Genomic DNA, 18,716 nt, shown 5'->3' on the forward strand with positions numbered 1-18,716 from the left:
TAAAGATGCCTTTGAGTTCCAGCTGCTCCAGTAGAGCTGCTCAGACTGGTCATGTACTGGGCCGCTTCCAGGTGTAACTGTGTGAATATTATCATAGAGTTGCTGCAAAACACAGCTTGACTCTCAGTGAAGTTAATGAAGGTTACATTTTATAAAACTGGTCAAAATAGATCAGCTGAGGTTGAGATATCTGGACTTTTACTCCCTTGTACGTATCAACGCTGGATCCTATTTTTCCCATAAGGCAACTAAAAGCATCTTTTCGTTTGACCCTTTCCGGCCCTGTAAATGCCCACATCCTTCAGATTCCACAACCACAGTTCACAATGCAGGCTTTCTGTCTAAAATCTGTCGCTGAGAAGAAGTCATCAAGGTCATTTTCTGAGACTTCCTCTAGAGCCTCAGAAGACATCATACAGCAGTTTTCACAGGCTGAGTCAAACCTCCAATGAATATAATGGAGTTTCCCTTTAATGATAATATTAAAATAGTGACTTACAGTAACTACATATTGAGTTATTTGCTCACTAAACAATATGACATCAGAGGGTGTAATACTCTGGGCATGAAGCAACAAACATTCTTTTCAAAATATAATTTTGAAATTCAAACACTCATTGAAAATTAAATGTCTTTCAACTCTTTCACCACCCTGCCTGTTTCCTCTAGAGCCTCTTATACACATGTTCCAATGAAAGGTCTTACAACATTGCTTTCCAGTGAAGGAAAAAGGCTTTGGTCATTCTTCTAACATATCTAACAATAGACTCTCTTTTGTTTGGTCTTCAGTTTATAGGTTCTTCATATTCTAAATGTCTTATTATTGTTGTCTGAGCCATAACTCTGCTCCGCAATGTGTTGTACACACAGAAATTATAGGGTTCAGGAGGATGAGAAATGACATACGTCTAAAATTATGAAATCCAAATTGATGATGTGTATTTTTTTTATTTGACATCTGTTGATTTAGGTGTTTGAGGTTTATGAGGGTTTAAATGACTTGAGAGGACATTCATCGGGTCTACCGCCTGATCACAACTGGATTTCGAGCCACAGGACGTTTCCCAACTGCTCTTATCAAGGCAGACTTTATTACAGACTTCACCTCGCACCCTTTGACAATACTTGGGTCAAAGTTTCTATCGGCAGGTAAGAGGCAGAGCACAAGTCCTTATTTAGAAAGCGTGTCCGGTGCGTCACGCTGACTCCCAGCTCTGCGCAGCCACAACTTTGTCAAGTGCGGCGGATTCATTTAATCACCACACACAAATGGAATAAAGACGACAATGAAGTTCATCTGGGGGAATTTCTTCTTCACCGTAATAGTCATTAGTAAGTACAGAAGTGTTTTTTGGACTTTTTATTTTCATTATTTTCTCACCCACAGAGTAAATATGCAAAACATCTCGCCACGAATAGCGAGCGTTTTATTATGTTTTCATAAGATTGGAGTCGTCAAGGTTTATTAGTCGTTAGTTATAACTTGTAATGTGATTGTTAAATTATGTTTCTGCTCTTTAAACACATGTGAGGAGCAGCAGAGTGTACGCTCAGCATGCAGCACATTTGACTGTTTGAATCTGTCTTTAAGTGCTTTGTTTTGAAATAGATCACCCTGCTGCGTTTCTTCCTCTGCTATCAAATGCATGATCCACAGTCAGCCCACATGGATTCATAAAACCAGATTGTTTGTTTTATTGTGCATCACGTGGTTTTTCGTGTAGATCACATAATCTCTGTTTCGCGATGTCTGCTCTGTAACCCATATAAACTTTCAAACAGCAGCCAGATACACTTTAAATTATTCGCCTATATGCACATTTTCACCATTTCGGAAATGTTAATGTACCCTGGGGTTTGCAGAGCCCTGTGCTGCAAGTTAACCAGGCGTGGCTGTGCGAGAGAAGGTCTCTTAAGCCCAGAACCCATCCACATTCCTCTGCCTGCTGATTGAGGGGAAGGCAAGCTAATAGCTGAGCTCTGCCTGTATGGGCTTGTGGGTCTGATTCTGCAGGAAGACTCAATGTCATACAAGCAAATGTCCTGGGGGGTTTTAGAGGCCTGTGTATGAAGGTGGATTGTGTCTATGGAGAAACACAGAGTTCCGAGATGTGCAATGTCTATTAACGCAATCTTTAACACTTAATGAATAGTATGACCTTTGTGTGTTGAAAAGCCTTTTTAGTGCCTTGCTTTGCCCTTGCCTTCATGAGTCAAGCTGAGGTGATTTGTAAAACATACATGATTCAGCCACACAAAACACCCACTTCTCTCAAAGGAGGAAGTCACCATAACTGCAATTGTTGCAATTGTTGCTGGCTCCATCGTCTACCGCTTATCCGGGTCGGGTCGCGGGGGCAGCAGCTCCAGTAAGGAACCCCAATCTTCCCTTCTCCGGGCCACATCCTCCAGCTCCGACTGGAGGATCCCGAGGCGTTCCCAGGCCAGTGAGGAGATATAATCTCTCCATCGAGTCCTGGGTCTTCCCCGGGGTCTCCTCCCAGCTGGACGTGCCTGGAACACCTCCCTAGGGAGGCGCCCAGGTGGCATCCTTACTAGCTGCCCGAACCACCTCAACTGGCTCCTTTCAACGTAAAGGAGCAGCGGCTCTACTCCGAGTCTCTCACGGATGGCTGAGCTTCTCACCCTATCTCTAAGGGAGACGCCACCTGTCTGAGAAAACACATTTTGGCCGCTTGTACCCGTGATCAACATTCACTGGGAACAAGTCCGACTTACTGCCGAGTATCCGGACACAACTCTCCCCCTCACCCCATACTCCCGCAGCACCTCCCACAGTATCACAACATCAAACCTCTCTCCCATATATAACCAGATAACAATTTTGATTTGAACTTTTAGATACACACATGCAAAAAGATGTGAAATAATGATGATATCATTGGTGGGTATAGCTGCTACAGCAGCGTTGGCAGGGTCATTGTTATCAGTAAAGAGAATTAAATGGTGTTGATGTTGATCTCTGTCATGCATCCTGATCTTTCCTCTCCACCAGCTGACAGAATCTGGCACTCACAGTCCTTCAACGTCGGCACTGTAGGTGCCAAGATATTCATCGGACCAGCTGCGGAAGAGTTTGGCTACGCAATCCATCAAGCGATGAACCACGAAGGCAAATGGTATTGATTTAAGTGTTTTATCGCCTAAGTCTTAAACTGCATTGCTTTTATCCATGTTTCCATCACAAACTGTGTCCTGTCCAGATGCTGTAGCTTTCAAGTTGTGTCCAGTTATTCATTAATTTAGTTATTATGTGTTTGCAACATCTTTGAAATAGCAATAAAGGTGAGGAATATAATGACATCCCCAGGGTATATTAATATCATGCAGAGAGCAGTTTTACTTAAGAGCAAACAAGGTGCAGATACACATTCAGTGAGCCACTTTTGTACCTCGTCAAAAAGCTTTTACACCATGAAGGGCTGAATTCCATGTTCAACATGCTTCACGGGGATCAGGAGAAAGGGAGAATTTTCTTGGTAGAAGTATCCATTTAGCAAATGAAGGCCTGTTGCTGTAAAGAGATGCACCTGGTTATCAACGGTGTCTTGGTATTCTGCACGTAAACAACTTACGTCCACACTGTGACACTAACACCACTACGAGCCTGTACTGTTGACAACATGGAACTAAGGATTCATTCTTGTCATGCCAAATTGTGATCTAGTCGTCGGTTTGTTGCAACAGACACTATGATTTAAAAGAAATCTCAGTTTATTTGTGGCCAGCTCAGCTGTATCATTTTGTTTTTAACTGAAGGGAATGGAAATTGCAATGGTCTTTGCTCGATGCGCTGCAAGGTTCAAGAGGTCGTGTGTTGTTAAATGCTCCTCTGCTCAACATTGTTGTACCACCAACTGTTCTTAGTTGTGCTACTGGCAATGTCGGTCTGTTGGTTGGCCGCTCAGCCACTACGTCGGTCCAGACTGAATTAAACTAATTAAGAATGGCGTTTAGTTAAATGCAAATGTAATTTTATAGGAGACATGGTTGCGCGCAGCTTGCATACCAATATTAGCATTTACTGTAAATCACTGCACCAATGTGCCTGAGTACAGCCTCACAGGTGTGCTAGTGTCGCTCGAGTCTCTTACAAAGTCCTACAACCCCTAGTTAAACAGTAACTGAGCTGGTCAGTGATGTCTGGATGTTGTGCACTCTGAGTCACAATCAGAGTAAGTCACTGTCTGGAGGAGTGTCCCATTTGTGTAACCAGAGGAAGTGTGCAGTATATTAAACATAAATATCTATGAGAAACCACATCCTGTGCTCTCTACTTGAACAAAGTTCAATAATGCGTGCCACTTCTCATGCCTTGTTTGACACTGTGGGGAAATGACGCTGTCTTGAAGTTGTAGATGTTTGGGGTCAGCCGTAAAGCAGGGACTTACATACTGTATGTCTCTCACTGGTGGTTCTGGATTTTGGGAAATGTCTAAATCTTAAGTAACAGCTTCATGAATCTGAATCAGCATCTGGATGTGGGGATGAAGTGTTTTGAAGCGTATTTGTTCTGTTAACTTGTAGAATCTTGTTTTGTGCTTCTTAAAATGTTAGACGAATAACACGGCTGACTTGTCGGCACTTGCTCAGACTAAGACCGCACAAACTTAATGTTGTATTGCTTTTTTATTACAATTGGCCCAGATGTTACTGCAGTAAAGTTCCTCTTTTGACGTGTACTTAAAGAAGTAATAATTGCATGTGTTGTTGTTGTTACACCAGGTTATCGTCTAGGCCTGTAGATAAAGATTCTGTAACCACTTTCAAGATGAAATCATTTGGATGAGTCTCATTCAGCTACTGTATGTACAGCTGGTCACGCACTGTACACAAACACATTCAGAGATGACTGTAATTGCATGTTTATGAGAGTGGGGAAGAGATGGATATTGTTGTTTTCTGTAGGCTCCTAGTTGGTGCCCCATGGAGTGGTTTCAGTGGAAACAGGAAAGGGGATGTTTACAAGTGTACAATCTCAGGGTCCAGAAACAGCTGTGACAAGCTCAATCTTCAAGGTAAGGTTTGGTGTTTTATTGTTTAACCTTTGACCTCTCTGCCAAATATTGGCCTTGTACTTAACATGCCTAAACAGAACTGGAAATATGTGTCTTCCTTAAACATCAAGGAGGTCTCCAGACATTTGGCTTTTTAATGTTTTAAAAATGAGAAGAAATAGACAAAAGTAATATTAGTGTACCGCAACACATGTATTTGATTCACACTTTGAGTTTATGAGAAATGTACAACAAACAGGTTAAACTATAATCTGAAGTTTAAGGTAAGAGCTAATCTGTTGTCTTTGCCACTCTCAGATTCTGTTAGTATTCCAGATGTCAAAAACATCTACGACAACATGTGCCTGGGAATGACTCTTACCCGGATGCCTGTCAATGAAATGATGGTATTGTGTGTTAAAACACTTTAATATGAATTCAGTTGAATTTACAATTAACAACAATTTTAGAGGCAGTGACAAACTTTCCATTAAGTCTCCTCTCATCTGATACAGACGTGCGGCCCTCTTTGGGGACAGCACTGTGGCAATCAGGACTTCTACCCAGGAGTATGTGTAAAAATGAGCCCCCTGTTTCAACTTCAACCTGCCTTCTCTCCTGCTGTCCAGAGTAAGTAATTTTAAACTTTGATTGTGGAGATTTTGAGCTGTGATTAGTGAATATCTTTCAAGACAGACTTTAGTTCATATCCGTACAGTATGAATCCATCGCAGTGACATATCGTCTGTTACGATGTTATGTCGTTATGTCGTCAGGGACTATTTTGTTTATGGGAAACTGTGACACTATAGATTTTAAAGTTGGCTCACAAACAGCAACATTTTTAACACAAGACATGTTTTAATTATTATTAGTTAGTTGAACCCACCAACAAGAAAGTGTCTCTGCTGGCAGCTGTCTAACCACATGACAATGTCATTTTAACAAATGTAAAAATGCAACTAATAGATAACTGCAATATTACCTCAAGTCTACTTTCAAGTCTGCAAAAAGAGAAAAAGGTTTTTCTGTGCTGCTTGGACGGTAGAAAATAAACTTGTCAGCAGTAATGTGAAGGGTATGAACTTTGATTAAGCACTGCTGCTTAAATATATCATCGTATGTCTCCTCATGACATTTTTTAGCATGTGGAGGGCCTATGGACATCGTGATTGTTTTGGACGGCTCCAACAGCATTTATCCTTGGGCTCCAATGAACTTGTTTCTACAGAAATTAATACCTGCTCTCGATATCGGGACCAAAAGCACACAGGTAACATCATGTTTCACCAGCCATAGATGGGACATTAAAGCAGAGATAAAGCAGGGGATAATGCTGTGACAGCTTTCTGTGCTTTATCACACTATTTTTTCTATTACGCCAGGTCAGCGTCATTCAGTACGCCGTCAAACCCAAGTTTGAATTCCAATTGAACCAGTATAAAACCAAAGATGAGATGCTAGCTGCAACGTCCCGAATCACTCAAATGTACGGGCAGTCTACGAATACCTTCCATGCGATCCAATACGCCAGGTGGGTGCATATCTGTTTATTTATTTACTTATTGCATGATTGCTTGATTTGTTTCCTGTTTTTTCTTATAATTTGTATGTTGTTCTGTCTGTTTTGTCAGTTTATCTGTTTTATTATATCCTCATTTGGACGTAATGATTATTTGGATTTTGGGCAAAATTGCCAATTATTTTTAAATCTCTTATGAATATTTCTTATGATAAAAAACAAAAACTGCAACTCAAAAGTGTCTACTGTGTCTGCTCTCTTCAGTTTGTGGGGTTTCCATCGGATTAACGGCGGTCGACCAGGCGCTGCCAAGGTGATGGTGGTCGTCACTGATGGGGAGTCTCACGACGAGGCTATCAGTGATTCAGTCATTGCCGACTGTGAGGCACTAGGCATCACCCGCTTCGGTATCGCTGTAAGTGATGATCTGCAATTTATTACAAAATACTTCAAAATACTTCCACATCCATAGTTTATATATGTAGTTTAGTTCATAGTTGTTATTATTGTAGATGTGGATCATGTCTGATGATTGCGCAGCATTGGATAGCTTTGCAATAATTCCTATAAATGAGTTGTGTCTTTTTTTCTCTAGGTCCTGGGTTATTACATCCGAAACAACATCAACACAGACAACCTGATAAAAGAAATCAAATCCATTGCCAGTGCACCCACAGAGAAGTACTTCTTCAATGTGTCGGAAGAGGCAGCCCTCTCCACCATCGCTGGAGCATTGGGGAACCGCATCTTCAACATAGAAGGTGCATAATATAAATGTTCCCTTGCTGTTGCTGCACGGGGTGTTTGTGAAATTTACTTGACACCGCATGTTTATTCATACACTCGTTTTCAAAGAAACTCATCCATGCATGTCACAACGTATCTGTCATAGCTGAAGACCCCAAGAGAGATCAAACGAAAATGTGTGGTTTTCTTTTTGACAGATCTTGCACTTTGTCTGATTTTTGATCTGCTCCTCTTTTTAAAACGCCTCCGCTGAAAGTCGAGGCTGGAGGCATAATATCTTTTCGGGTTGTCCGTACATCCGTCCAGACGTCCTTAAGGCCGTACGTCGCATTCTAGTGAACGTGATATCTCAAGAACACCTGGAGGGAATTTCTTGAAATTTGGCACAAACGTTGGATTCAGTGATGACCTGATTAAAATTTTGTGGACAAAGGTCAAAGGTTAAGGTCACTAAAAAGGTTTTTTGCCATAATTCAAGAATTCATACGCTAATTATGACAATTTTACACAAATGTCTAATAGGATAAAATGAGGAGGGGATGACATTTCGGACAGACATGGATGTAAACTGCAACTTCTTGATTCTACTGTTCCCACAAGGCACTGGAAAATGGGGCGACAACTTCAAGATGGAGATGTCCCAGGTCGGATTCAGCGCTCACTACTCCAGTCTGCAGGTACAGAGCTCTTCCTTGCACATCTCTAAAAGAGTTTACATATTTTTTACACTCAAACTTGCAAAAGCACTGGTTTTGGGGCTTGTCACTGTGAAACATGATGAAGTAAGTCTAGTTTGAAGGCTTATGAGATGCATTGCACTGCGGTTTGTACTCCTTTGAGAGAATTTTACAAATCTGTTAAATGATCACAGCAGCAATAATCTTCTAAGTGTCAAAGCTGGTAAGGAAAAGAGTAAATTAGGCACAACGCCACAAGGTGCACGCTGAATGGTATTCTTCAGTACCTGCTTTGTACGCTCTCATATATTTTGTACAAGCAGTGTATTGATGGATAAAAACAAAAGTGAAGCATGTACATTTTTGCCAGACTACACTTCATTTTTGTCTGTCACACATCACATACAGAGATACTGACACTACAGGGTCGACAATGGACAAACACCGATTCATTGACCAAATATAGTTAGGTGTGAGGGCTACACATACAGACATATACAACACAGACCACAAGTTTCTGCTATCAAAGCTATGAAAATATGTGATAGTCAGTAAATAACATTTAGAACAGCTATCGAAATACAATATGTGACCACGATTTGAAGTGACAATAAAGCTGGTCACAGAATCTCACTGGTCCCAAAATACAGTATGAACTCACAACCTCTTCACTTCAAAGGAAAGAGAAAGCAAAACACATTTCCAGCAGTCTGATCGCAAACTTAAGTGGTTTCATTTATGAACATTTAAAATATGTTCTGTTCTCACACTGTATGCCATTTGTGTTTTTTACTGGAAAACCTTTGATGCATTTGAAAACCTTTTCATACTGCAAACATTGGTGGTTTGAATCTCTACAGTAGTAGTTGTATGATATCTGTTGACTGGTCTTTGAACTGTGCTGTTTCAGAAAGTGATGATGCTCGGAGCAGTGGGAGCCTACGCTTGGAGCGGGACTGTCGTCCATCAAACAGCGTCAAGAATTCACATTCTCCCTTTCTCAGCCTTTGAGGGAATACTTCAAGACAGAAACCACAGTTCATTGCTGGGTAGGCCTTTACACTTTTCCTCTGCATGTATCCAACTTTTGATTCTGTTACTTTAAATGTTTGCATGACTGAGATTGGATTTGTGAACTTGCCAGCTTCTCCGCCAGCCAACCTCTTCATGTGTCAGTTAAACACCTTTTCATCTTGATAACAATTCTGAGAAGTGAAACATGATAGAAAAATGTTTGCATCATCTATACTGAGTATTTTAGAGGAACGTAAATGTTGGTTTGCATTTGCGTGGCCATTTTAGTTTTACTAGACTATACTTATAATTTCAATGGCTTTTAGAGAATCCATGAACTTACGCTACTTCTATTTCAAATATTTTACTAAATATAGAAATGACCATAAATATGTATATCACAGATTTTATTTCATGATTTGTATGTTTTTCTCATGTATGAGATCTCCCTCACGCCTTTATTGACTTTGTTGTACCTGTTGAAGCTGGAAAACTTATCCTGTTATCATTCTTATTAGTACATAGTGAGTTCAGTTCAGTTCCAAATGTGTGTGTTAGTGAGTATTTACTGTATGTGTGTGTGGTGTTGGACACACACTGTGTAGGTGTTCATTTGCAATTTCCAAGTATCTGGTAATTATACCTTTTAAATAAATGAAGTGGAGTAAAAAGTACAATATGTCCATCTGAAATGTAACAAAGTAAAAGTTTCTTTTAAAAGCATAACAAATGTAAATACTCTGAGTACATTTATTGAGGTTACATTCCACCCACTGTCTAAATAAGAAAACGTTCCAACTTCATATGTGTTTATATGCAATTTCCAGGTTATGCTGTCACCACAGTGAGGGACGGGACTACAGAATACTTTGTGGCTGGTGCACCTCGCTCCAACCACTCTGGACAAGTTATCGTCTACACCGTCAACGCTCTGAAGCAAACTGCTATCATAGACTCAGAGAGAGGGAAACAGGTACTGATATTAGACTTGACATTTTCACCAGCAACCAACATGAAATGTAACTCTGTATCAGTAAACAGCTGGTAATTGTTGTCCTAGATTGGGTCATACTTTGGAAGTGTCCTGTGCCCCCTGGACGTGAACAGAGACTGGGTGACGGACCTCCTGCTGGTTGCTGCGCCAATGTTCATGAACGATCTTAAAAGAGAGGAAGGCAGGGTGTACCTCTTCTCTGTCACCAAGGTAAAAATGAGCCACATGTCACTTGGTGTGTGTACTTTCAAAGAGATATTCTCAGAGCTGGATTTACTTTATAGTTTTATTGAAAAGACCTGCAGCATGACATTTAGCTCCACCTGCCTCACGTGTTCTGTGTCTTTGTGATCTGAAGGGTATACTGAACGAGCAGGGATTCCTCAGCGGTCCGCCCCCGACGGAGAATGCACGTTTTGGGATGGCCATCTCTGCCATTCCTGACCTGAACCTCGACGGTTACAATGACGTTGTAGTTGGAGCCCCACTGGAAGACAAAGGAAAAGGTGCCATCTACATCTACAACGGGGACAAGAACACATTAATCAAACAGTTCTCACAGGTACAGAGAGAAATGAATATCTGACTGATAGAGAAAGTTGTTTTAGTGAGAGCTAAATAAACTGTTTTATATGGTGAATATACAACTGTTATTATTTCAACTCTGTAATAATGAGAGTGATGATCATTGTTGATGATCTGTTTCAGAAAATCCTTGGCTCCAAACTGGATCCTCAGTTGCAGTATTTTGGACGGTCCCTGGATTGCGCCAAAGATCTGAATGGTGATACAATCCCTGACATCGCTATCGGTGCATATGGCAAAGTGGTGCAGCTCTGGTAAGTCAGGCAACCTGTAACACTGTGTCTGTGTGCAATTATTTAGCACATTTTATTACTTTTTACAAAGTTCATTAAATTAACCGTTATTTCTTTGTAGCATTGGCAACGCTTGTAATGATTGAAAATTCCACTTGGTTTACAGGTCCAGAGGTGTGGCGTCTGTTACAGCTAAAGCTTCTTTCAACCCCAATAAAATCAACATTTTCAGCAAACCCTGTGACATTAATGGACGCAAGCTTACATGTTTCAACACCAACCTCTGTTTCACTGCTGCATTCAGGCCTAAGAACCCGGTTGGACCCATTGGTAAATCTGATTACCTCTTAGGCTTCTCCAGAATAAGTAGATTCCTTTTACTTTCAGTAATAGTTCTGGGAAAAACACTTCGCTTTGTTTGCTTTCTTGCTGAGCATTGATGAGAAGATCAAATCCGCTCCTGTGTCTGTATGCTAAATATCAAACAGTTAACACAAAGACTGCAAACAGAGAAAACAGCCAGCCTGGCTGTCTGAAGGTAGCACAATCCACCTACCAACATCTTGAAAGCTCACTACACAATTGACAAGTTCCTTCAGACAGAACCAGGCTGATTGGTTTCCTTTGTTTTCAGTCTTTATGCTAAGCTACGCTAACTGGCAGCTGGATATAGCCTTATATTTAGCGTACAGACATGAGAGTGGTATCAATCTTTTCATCTAACTCACGGCAAGAAAGCAAAAAGGCGTATTTGCCAAAATGTCGACATTTCCTGAAAGAGCCCACAAATCCCACCCTATTCAAATATTAGACTATTGTTCTTTCAGATATATCCTACACTTTGACTCTGGACGCTGACTTGCAGGCTTCACGAGTGACGTCAAGAGGAATGTTCAGTAAAAACAATGAACGCTACCTCACAGAACAGGCAAAAATATCATCTGCGCCCCTGTGTCGAGACTACCAGGTTTATGTTCAGGTAATGTTTTGTAGTTATCAAAGAGCATCAATGAGTTTTAATGTGAGCACCTTGATGAGATATTACTTCATATCTCCTGATTTCTCCATACATGGTTTCTTCAACAGGAGGCTCCAGACTTTGTCAGTTCCCTCAGTCTGAAAGTAGAAATCGAGCAGCAGAATGCAGATGTGAACCCTGTCCTTAATATACTTTCTCCAAGTGCCTGGGAGTTCTTTGTAAGTGACTGCTGTAGTACATGAGATGTCTGAATGGTCTTCAATGGTTTACAGGGAACAGATCAGGTGACGAAGACTCTGAACGTAGTTGTTATTTTGTACAGTCATTTTAAATGACATGGTGTGCAATGATTACTCGTCACGCACGCTCTCAGACTTAAACACTACGTGTTATCCCAAAACAAAAAGATTAAAGTTCATTCAACGCAGTAAAATTATAATACATTTCCTATTCTTATATGAAAATACAGCCTTTGAAGAATGAAGCAGCATCCTGCGCTTAATTTGCTGCTCTGTTATCATTTCAGGTCCCCTTCACAAAAGACTGCGGCTCTGACGACGTGTGTGTCAGTGATCTGGTGCTGAGTGTGAAGACAGACAAAAAGGCCTCCAGGTGAGAATCACTGACCTGTTGGTGCATAGTGTAAGATGTAACATGTCATACTCGCTGTCTATCACATGTACAATACACAGTTTAGATGTACAGTTCACACTTTGTGTGATGGTATCTTCAGGTTAAAGAATTCTGTGGTTCATTCAGAGTTGGAATAATGTTGTGTCTGACAGAACAAGCTCGGGCCTGGTGGTGTCTTTCTTTACTGTGCGTCATTTGTGAAACGAGGATAAGTGATTATCTTAAAAGCCCAGCTTCTTACTTTATGCGACAGGGCCTCACAGTACATAAAGATAACATTTTCTGCCAGTTAGAACGGGTCAGTTAATAAATAGTACCTAAGAATGTTTTTTTTCCTGAATTTTGAAGTGTTGCTTATTGAATAAATATTTAATGTTAGAAAGAAATGTATTTTTTCTTGGGCTTAAATCCTTTGGTGCGAAGTGACTTTAAAAAAAAAGTCAAAGTCAGTGACTATAACAATATACTCTATATAAATCACATCATTTTGCTGACATGGTACATGATGGTACATATTTAAATGTCACATCAGTAGACATCAGGACATGTTTAAAAGCCCTTCTAGCCGCCTCTAAAGGCTGTACTGAAACCATCTGACCAACTGATATTAAAGTACCATCCTCAAAGCTTTGTGTTTTATATTTATCTGCTAGTGTACACAGTTATATAACGGAGAAGAAATAATTGTGTGAAGAACCAAAATGTATCTATTTAATGCTGTGCCCATGTAACGCCTAACAACCATTACAGCATTTTCTATTTCCTCTCTTTTATGAGTCTGCCTTGATTTCAAGTTAGAGTTTTCCAGTTTACTCAGCAACTTCATAGCCCATTAAATAGTCGGGTCAGACTTGTGATCTTGGAAACAACATACAAAGTTTGAGTGTAATGTGCCCAGTGAAATAACTCAGACAAAAGGATATGAAAAAGAACTTAATGTAGCCCTTTAAACCTTTTCGCACACATTTGATCACATGTGGTTTGTTGCAGCTGCTATTGATGTTCCACTGTAGACAGACCAACACTCTTTGAAACAATATGAATAAATCACCCACAGCTCACAGTGGGTCCTATCTTTTAGTGAAATATGAGAAAAGATCACTTTAACCATTCCTTGTCATTCCTATCCCTCTGGTCAATTATTAGACGATGCTCACACTGTGAGTATGCTCCTTTAATCTGTGACATACACAAATGAATTGGCGTGAATGCAGGATACAATAATCTGAGCTCTTGTGTTGCAGCTCAGCTCCCGTTCTGGTCAGCGCTAATGACCGAGAACTTTCATTTGATGTCGTCGTGAAGAACAAAAAGGAGAATGCGTACAACACTCAGGTCTTGGTGACGTTCTCCAGCAACCTCTACTACTCCTCCGTCAGTGAAAATTTCATATATACTTATTTGAATAGACTTTTTAAACATAATAGTCACCGAATTACACATACTTAGTAAATGCATCATTATCTAATAGTAAAACTCTTTTATTTCACCTAATCTAACCCATTTTGGCATTTACTGAACAGTTAATTAGAAAAAAGAGTGTAAAGTGTTTGAATAGTTTCTGTACTTTTCTGTCTGTGCCGTTAAAGTTATTTAAAAAACGTTTAAATATTTTCAGCCTTATGGTAACGTGTTGTTAGTGTATTAAAGCCTCATTGAAGTTATGTGCTATTCTGAACTGTACATTTACAGACTGATGGAGTCAAATGCGCCTCAACACAAACACAAACCGTCACCTGCCAAGTGGGATACCCAGCATTAAAAAAAGACCAAGAGGTAAGTTACAAGAAAAGAAAGTGAAGTGATTTTGCCTGAACAGCTTCCTTTGTTTGATTAATTATAGTAAATATTGTAAAACATCATGTCATTTCATTACAGGTGAAGTTCCAGATGAATTTTGAATACAATGTTGACCAGTTGCAAAACCGAGCCGAGGTGAAATTTGAGGCCAAGAGGTACGCTGGATTAATCAGAACTTCAATGAAAGATTGTGAAACCTAATTAACATACTCAACATGTAATAATGTTCTGTGCCTTTCCTTCTTTACAGTGACGGTAAAGAGGACAGACCTGCAGACAACAAGGTGGACATATCCATTCCTGTTCGATACGATGCAGGGATTGTTATATCCTGGTGATTACACGTTTTGTTACCTTAACATTGCTTTGTTTTTTTATCGCACTGTAAAGTTGACAGTTGACGATGGCAGAAGCTTTAAAGTGTTAATATGAATGATGTCTTTTCCCTAGGCAGTCAAATATCAATTTCTACGTGGCAGATGCTGCCGTTCCTGTGGTAACAACGGTGAAAAGTCTAGATGACATCGGCCCAGAGTTTAACTTTACAGTGAAGGTGCCATAAATCAGTCCGACTCTTAATATATCATAGTCTAATTTCACGTTATATATATTTAAAATATAATATTTAAAACAAATTGTATTCAAAGGTTTCAACAAGTAACTTCCCGGTCAGCCTCCTGCATCTGAACATCGCTCTGCCAGTGACCACTGAAGGTGGAAATCAGCTCCTCTATGTTACCAGTGTGGACACACAAAGCGTGAGTTCATAAATGTTTAGTACCCGTAATAAAAACATGACAGACTTTCAAATAATTCTATACATATGTACATGTATACAGCGTGTGTACGGGAGAAAGAAATGAGTATTTCCTAAATCAGGTTTAGTAAAGCTTTCTTTGTTTTACTGTAGTGTGTCATTTCCTGATGGAATAAATGACGTAAGGCTTCTCCTCCTGCAGGGAGGGGCGTTCAGCTGTGACTCCAGCGGCCTGGTTGATCCTCTGAAGATCGGAGTGAAGAGCCACACAGCGTCTTTCTCTGAGGAGAGCCTCAGAGGCATGGAGAAACTGGTCAGGCACTTATTTCTTTGCACTTTTTTATCTTTTAATATGTGTCAACTTTCTTAGATATGTTGTAGGAGACTCTTCTCCTGTAGGATTTTCACCTGGAGGAACTAGTGATTCCCTAATCTAAATCTGAACTCTGTATTTTTCATTATGTCCTACATGATACATCATTTTGCACATTTTTGTGATTTTATTAAATTCTCGTTCATTTGTGATTTGATGCATGATTTATGTAACTATATATTTTTGTGTGTGTGTATATATATATATATATATATATGTGTGTGTATATATATATATGTACATATACAGTATGCAGTTTGTACATTTATTTTTATTTTTACAAATAACCCAGATGCAGAAGAAATGTTAAGTAATTTTTCAACCAACAGGATTGCAAGACTGCAAAATGCGAGATTATAAAGTGCATCCTCAAGGACACCGAAATGAAAAGCGACTACTTTGTGAAAGTTAAAACAAGGATCTGGAGCGGCACATTTATTTCGGTAAATATGTTTAACAAATGAATATGAACAGTTTGATAACCCTTATGATTATGTGAATGAATTCACGATGATGATTTCAGTGCTCTCATTTATATAAATGTGTCCTGATAGGCCACCTATCAGACCGTCGAGCTGACCTCCAGTGTTAATGCCGAGACCGCCAACCCTGATCTGCTCATTATCCGCCTCAAACAGCTCCCAGTAAGATTCAGACTGTGTGCCTCACATAAAGAAATTGAAGAAGGAAGAGATTTATGTTTTGTTTTTTTAGTGTGCCTCGTCGTGTGAAGTGCTTGTTTGTCTTCTGTTAAACATGCCACACCTGAGTGAGACAGCCCATGTAATGACCTCTCCTGTGCTGCTGCTGTCCAGGTGGAGCTGACGATCAGTAAACCTGGAGAGAAAGGTGAGGTTCCAGTGGGAGTGATAGTTGGCAGCGTCGTTGCCGGACTGCTGCTGTTGGCTCTGGCCGTCGGACTGCTGTGGAAGGTAACTGTCTGTCTACGATTTGGGGAAATTAATTTCAACATAGAGAGGAACATCAGTGGATTTTATATAGCTTAGACATACTCGATGAGTATCTGTAAACGTGAGCATTTTACATCTGCCAAGGTGAGAATGGAGAAGAAAACCTTTCTGCGTTTTCATAGAAATGTGCAGAAAACTTGATTCATTTATCACAAATGGATGCAACAGAATACAGAATATTTACAATATAAATATATATATATATATATATAGATAGATAGATAGATAGATAGATAGATAGATAGATAGATAGATAGATAGATAGATAGATAGATAGATAGATAGATAGATAGATAGATAGATAGATAGATAGATAGATAGATATAAGAATAAATAGGCTACATTAGGTGCATTATGGAATACTGATAATATACTGGAATCTCTTCATTCAGTTTTTTGGTATAAACTAGAACTGCATCTGAACAGAATCTGTTTACTTTCTAGTTTGGGTTTTTCAAAAGAAAGTACCAGCAGCTTCAGAGGGAGGACGATGAAGACACGCAGAGCCGCGCACATGTCGACGAAGTGCTGTGAACTAAAGAGGAAACCTGCAGCCTTCTCTCGTCACTGGATCGTTGTTTCTAGTGTGGATACTGGTACTTGTCACTGGGTCTTGTAAAGTGCAAATGGACTACAGCTCGATCACTGGAAGTCGGACATTTGAAAGAAACGGAAGCTGTTTATTTTGTGGATGAATGAGATTCGATCCATTTTACAGAGGATTCTTGTTATTACTTGTTGCTGTTATGCACTGACTTTAAATAAATGTAAAAACGGTATTATTTTTATCTCCCAAAATGAGAGAATCCTATGCAATACTTTTATTAAGTCTTAGATGACATTATGGATTTGGACTTTAACACCTTATAGGCATCTAATGTTCGCATTGCATTTTGTTTTGACAGCTTCTTGGCAATTTGATCGAGAAAAATAACAGTTTCAATTCGGAAAATCTTATCTTGAATTTTGCTCATTTGTCTAAACATTGACCTTTTTCTCACACACGCTGTCGCCAGTCAGTCTGTAGCACAAACTGCTTTGAGATCCACCGTCACCTCTCAGGGCTTTTATTGCATTACAATTATTGATATCATTAGTTTGTATGCAAACGGGAAACGATAGCTGTCCTGGTCATTACTCTGTTGCATTGTGTTTGTACTGTAAGATACAATTATGATCTTTCATATTGGGTTTTGGGTCCATGGAGTAGCTACTTTGTGTTGTTATTTCTGATATTTGTGTTATTGATGATATTTTGTTGTTTTTTACTATTTGTGGCACAACTTGTAAGGTATGAATATTTTATTAGCATATAATGTTTTCATAATCTGCTGATTGTTTCTTGATTAATCGATTAATGGTTTTGCATATTACATTTCAGAAAATACTTTTTTGAAGAAAGATCTTTCCTGGTTCTAGGGGGAAGTTTTCAAATTGGTTGTTGTGTGCAAATTACACCCTAACCCTAAACCCACATTACTATCATATATAAGATTTTTTTATTTTTTTTAAGCAGTTTGAACCAGAAATCTTTTGCCATTTTTTGCTCGAACCATTAAATCGATTATTAAAATAGTTGCAAATATTTTTTCCTATTGACCAACTGATTGATTTCTTGACTAAATGCACTGTTCACAACAGAGGGCAAGCGTCATACTCTGAGATGGTGCATGGCACCCAACAGGTTAATTTACTCTTTAAAAAAGAAAAGAAACCTTGACCTTGGTTTCTCACTTACAGTGGGAGCTCTGATCACAGCTGATCCTGCAGGATCTAGATGTGTATTGGCACAGCTTTGCCACAAGATGGCAGCATGATATAAATGACATGTTGGCACTGGTCAGTATTTTCTCACCGCTCTGTTGATGACTTGATCACTTAATACCCTGTCAATTAATACATCATAATTTATGACCTATTTTGGATTGTGTTCTTCTTGTTTTGTGTCTCCGCTCCTCACCTCTCCCCTCTCACTGAACCACCTTTAGAGAACCTGACCCTGCAAGGAATCCTACTTGGATCACTTACCTCCAAACACCAGTGCAATTTAAGTTTCCCCTCAATTTCGAATAGTTTACTCTGATATTTTTGACTGTCGTGTTCTCCCACAGTCAGGTTTCTGTCCCTTGACTGTGTTGGAATGTGTTTCTGAATGTTTTCCTTTTGAACGTGCCAGCTCCACCACCCAGCAGAGTCTTAAGCTTTCATTTCTTTGGATCTGGCAAGGTGGAATATGCTATTTGTCTCTAATAAGTAGCATATTTTTTGGGAAGCTGGACTCAAGATGTCCTTGTTGGAGAGGATATATAGAATTTAGATGATTGAATTACTCTGTTTCACAATTACTCTTGCACTACAGTGTTGTGAAATAGTCTTTGGATTCTATCTACGTATATGTGTACAGGGAGCTATG

At 39.6% G+C, this 18,716-nt stretch overlaps 1 protein-coding gene across 3 annotated transcripts; it reads left to right on the forward strand.

Annotated features, from left to right (window-relative positions):
- Positions 1-1,148: 1,148 nt before the first annotated feature.
- On the forward strand, positions 1,149-18,222 carry itga2.2 (integrin, alpha 2 (CD49B, alpha 2 subunit of VLA-2 receptor), tandem duplicate 2). Of its 3 annotated transcripts, XM_029440357.1 has the most exons (30): positions 1,154-1,332; positions 3,017-3,140; positions 4,930-5,039; positions 5,337-5,425; positions 5,534-5,648; positions 6,164-6,291; positions 6,404-6,552; positions 6,805-6,955; positions 7,136-7,301; positions 7,888-7,964; positions 8,875-9,013; positions 9,806-9,951; positions 10,039-10,182; positions 10,331-10,534; positions 10,681-10,811; positions 10,957-11,120; positions 11,618-11,769; positions 11,877-11,987; positions 12,296-12,381; positions 13,647-13,776; positions 14,095-14,178; positions 14,281-14,357; positions 14,453-14,536; positions 14,653-14,755; positions 14,850-14,960; positions 15,162-15,272; positions 15,662-15,775; positions 15,887-15,976; positions 16,148-16,264; positions 16,748-18,222. In XM_029440357.1, exons 1-30 carry the CDS (start codon positions 1,287-1,289, stop codon positions 16,835-16,837), a joined length of 3,543 nt encoding a protein of 1,180 aa, XP_029296217.1. In that variant the 5' UTR covers positions 1,154-1,286; the 3' UTR covers positions 16,838-18,222. The 3 variants fall into 3 exon arrangements, 2 of the variants coding, with proteins under 2 accessions (XP_029296218.1, XP_029296217.1); XM_029440358.1 differs by lacking the exons at positions 15,662-15,775; positions 15,887-15,976; positions 16,148-16,264; positions 16,748-18,222 and having other exon boundaries at positions 1,150-1,332; positions 15,113-15,254; XR_003832828.1 differs by lacking the exons at positions 15,162-15,272; positions 15,662-15,775; positions 15,887-15,976; positions 16,148-16,264; positions 16,748-18,222 and having other exon boundaries at positions 1,149-1,332; positions 14,657-14,755.
- Positions 18,223-18,716: the final 494 nt, after the last annotated feature.

The sequence above is a fragment of the Cottoperca gobio genome, chromosome 9 (assembly GCF_900634415.1).
Source record: "Cottoperca gobio chromosome 9, fCotGob3.1, whole genome shotgun sequence".
In the NCBI taxonomy this organism is placed as follows: Eukaryota; Metazoa; Chordata; class Actinopteri; order Perciformes; family Bovichtidae; genus Cottoperca; species Cottoperca gobio.

Excerpts from the sequence above, each read along its gene's own strand:
- itga2.2 (XM_029440357.1), top strand. The coding sequence starts at position 1,287 with ATGAAGTTCATCTGGGGGAATTTCTTCTTCACCGTAATAGTCATTA. Across the intron at positions 6,553-6,804 it reads CATGCGATCCAATACGCCAG|TTTGTGGGGTTTCCATCGGA; the intron begins GTGGGTGCATAT and ends TGCTCTCTTCAG. Across the intron at positions 9,014-9,805 it reads AAACCACAGTTCATTGCTGG|GTTATGCTGTCACCACAGTG; the intron begins GTAGGCCTTTAC and ends TGCAATTTCCAG.